The 3,334-nt window shown below is 37.2% G+C and overlaps 1 protein-coding gene across 1 annotated transcript; it reads left to right on the top strand.

Moving 5' to 3' along the window:
- Positions 1-1,930: 1,930 nt before the first annotated feature.
- On the top strand, positions 1,931-3,100 carry LOC131860171 (uncharacterized). The gene is made up of 3 exons (XM_059214546.1): positions 1,931-2,017; positions 2,171-2,368; positions 2,462-3,100. Exons 1-3 carry the CDS (start codon positions 1,931-1,933, stop codon positions 3,098-3,100), a joined length of 924 nt encoding a protein of 307 aa, XP_059070529.1.
- The last annotated feature ends 234 nt before the right edge of the window (positions 3,101-3,334 follow it).

The following is a 3,334-nucleotide window of genomic DNA, read 5'->3' as shown; positions in this document are numbered from 1 at the left end:
ATATTATTGAAATGGTATTTCGACCAAGTGTTCCTTATAATTCTAACAATTGGCAAGTGTTCAATGATGATCAACATGTGATTAATTTCTTGCAGACTGCTGATAATTTTTATGATTTATATTTTGATGGTAGTCAATATTCTTCAAAAGATGTCATTGAAAGTGTTGATGCAAAAACTGGTGAAAAATTTCTACAATTGAAAGGTAATAAGATTCCTAAGGGTCTTGTTTCTCTTGAAAAATTGTTTGACAAGCATGATCGCTATGTCAAAAATCAATAGAAATCAGCTGCTAGTAAAATGGAGTATGAGCAAGTGAATATTGGGACAGATGAGAATCCAAAGATGATTAACATTGGAAAATGTTGTTCACATGAAGAAAGGGGGAAATTCATTGTATTATTGCAGCAGTATATTGATGTTTTGGCCTACTCTTATGATGACCTAAAGTATTTTTGTCCTGAAGAACTTCATCATGAATATATTGCATTGAAGTCGGGTTTTGCTCCTTTTCGTCAAAAGCAAAGGCAGTACAATCCAAAGATTTCTGATACCATCTTTGTCAAAATTCAGAAAATGTTAAAGGCAAGGATAATCTTTCCTATTCATCACTCCACCTGGATAGCTAATATTGTGCCCATGCGCAAGAAGAATGGTGAGATCCGGATGTGTGTTGATTTCTAGAATTTGAATCAAACATCTTTAAAAGATAATTATCCATTGTTGGTCATTGATCATGTCTTACAAGTTGTTACTGGATCCAAAATGATGTCCATGTTGGACGGATTTTTGGGTTATAATCAAGTGGAGGTTCTTGAGCAGGATCAACACAAGACTGTGTTTACCACGCCTTGGGGTACTTTTGCATACCGCAAGATGCCTTTTAGGTTGATAAATGCAGGAGCGACTTTCCAACGTGCAATGGACTTGGCTTTCCGAGATTTCCTTGGTAAGTTCATCATAGTCTATTTGGATGATCTGACAGTTTATTCTAAGAAGTGTCAAGATCATTTCTATCTTCTGTAGTGAGTATTGGAGAAATGTCGCCGACATGGAATTTCCCTTAATCCCAAGAAATTTGTTTTTGGGGTCACTAAAGGTAAGTTTATTGGGCATATTGTCTCAAGAGAAGCTATCAAGATTGATGTTGAAAGGGTAAAGGCCGTCTGTAATCTTTCCTTGCCAGCAAGTAAGACTGTCGTGCATTCTTTCTTCGGTAAAGTAAACTTCTTGTGAAGGTTTATTCCAGACTTTGTCGAACAGACTCGTCACATAGTTGGCATGATGAAAGGAACATCTATTTTAAAATGAACTTATGAAGGAAAGAAAGCTTTTCATGAAATTAAGGAAGCCATGGCAAGTGCCCCAGTTTTGGTTTGTCATGATTACGCCAAAGAGTTTATCATGTACAGTTATGCATCTGATCATACATGTTTGGCTATACTGATGCAGAAGAATAATGAGGGTGTTGAATCACCCATTGCATTCATGAGTTATCCATTAAAGGCTCATGAATTGAAATACTCAAAAATGGAGAAGCATGCCTTTGTCGTGGTTAAAGTGGTAAAATATTTTAGATTTTATATTCTAAATTTGCACGTCATTGCACTTGTTCCTGATGTTGTTGTCAAGTCAATTCTAACACAACAGGAATTTGGAACTAAAAGGGGCAACTAGGTTGCCAAAATTCAAGAACATGACATGGAAATTAAGCCTACTAAGTTGGTTTGTGGAAAAGGTTTGTGTCAATTGATTGCCGATAACAAATCAAGTGATGAAGTAGTGCTTGAAAATGAAGGCATGAATGAAGATCTTCCCAAGGTTTTGTTTGTCAGTACTACTAATGAGTGGTATTCTAACTTGATCTTTTAACATATGGTGAGTGTCCTGCACACATTTCACACAATGAAAGGTAGACTTTGAAGCTCAAAATGGTGAACTTTGTCTTATGGGACAATGACTTGTATAAGAAGGGTTTGGATGGAAATTTCCTGCGTTGCATTGACAAGCAACAACAGGTAATGTTAATTCAATCTTTTCATGATCTTGCTTGTGGTGGACACTTTTCTGCTCCTGTCACTACACACATTTTTTTGCGTGCAAGATAATATTGGCCAACATTGTTTAAGGATGCATACAATTGGGTTCGCAAATGCAAAAAATGTTAGCAGTTTGTTGGCAAGCCTAAACTAGTTGCACTTCCTCTTAAGCCAGTGGTAATTGAAGAGTCATTTCAACAGTGGGGATTAGATTTCATTGGACCTGTCAATCCAACATCTAGTGTGGGCCACATGCATATTCTCAATGTGACAGATTACTTCACCAAGTGGGTGGAGGCAATTTCAACAAAGCAAGCTACTTCAACAATGGTTTGTCAATTTTTGAAAGAGAACATCATTTCAAGGTTTGGTGTTCCTCATAAGATAGTAACTGATAATGCTTCTTATTTTTCATCTTATGAGATCATTGACTTTTGTTTCGATTATGGTATTACTCTTTCACATTCATTTGACTATTATCCGCAAGGAAATGGTCAGGTTGAGTCAAGCAATAAGAATTTGGTTACAATTATCAGGAAGCTTTTTGATGAGAGACAATGGACTTGGCATAAGGCTCTCTATGATGTGCTATGGGCGGATCGTATAACTCCTAAGAGAGCAATTGGCATGTCACCTTTCCAACTTCTCTATGGATTGAATGTTGAGATTCCTATCACTTTGGAACTTCTAGTATTAAAGCTTTCCAAGGTCGTTGAAGATGAAACTTACCAAGGTTCACTTGATAAGTGGATTATGTTTCTTTCTCAATTGGAGGAAACAAGGGCAGAGGTGGTGGATAGAATTGTTGCACACCAAAGCCAAGTGAAGGTGTTATTTGACAAGAAGGCAACTTCTTGTGAGTTCATAGTTGGTGATCAAGTCTTGTTATGGGACAAGTGGAGGGAACCAAAGGATATGCATAGGAAATTAGATTCCTTATGGAGAGGCCCCTTCACTATTCATGAATTATGTGGCGAGCATAGATATTTTCTTGCATATGCTAATGGTACCACATTCTCACTACCCCATAGTGGAGAACATTTGAAGCTCTTTTCTCAATAAAGAGCAATGCAGAAATAATGTTGTACATATTGTAGAATATTTGTATACTATTTTATTTTTGTTGTTTTGTCGCCTGACTCTATAGCCCAATGGATACAGGCACTCGAAGTTCTGGATGCTACAAGCTTCAAGTGGTCTAGCTTATTCCCCAGTTAGAACCAATTGTTGTCCTCAATTTCAGTGTGTCCAAGATCGTGAGGCTACCCTACGAAACTCGTCCATTTCGTACCTCAC

Source organism: Cryptomeria japonica, chromosome 2 (genome assembly GCF_030272615.1).
Source record: "Cryptomeria japonica chromosome 2, Sugi_1.0, whole genome shotgun sequence".
Taxonomy (NCBI): Eukaryota; Viridiplantae; Streptophyta; class Pinopsida; order Cupressales; family Cupressaceae; genus Cryptomeria; species Cryptomeria japonica.
Note: the sequence above shows the minus strand (reverse complement) of the source record. Positions and strands in the feature narration are given on the sequence as shown.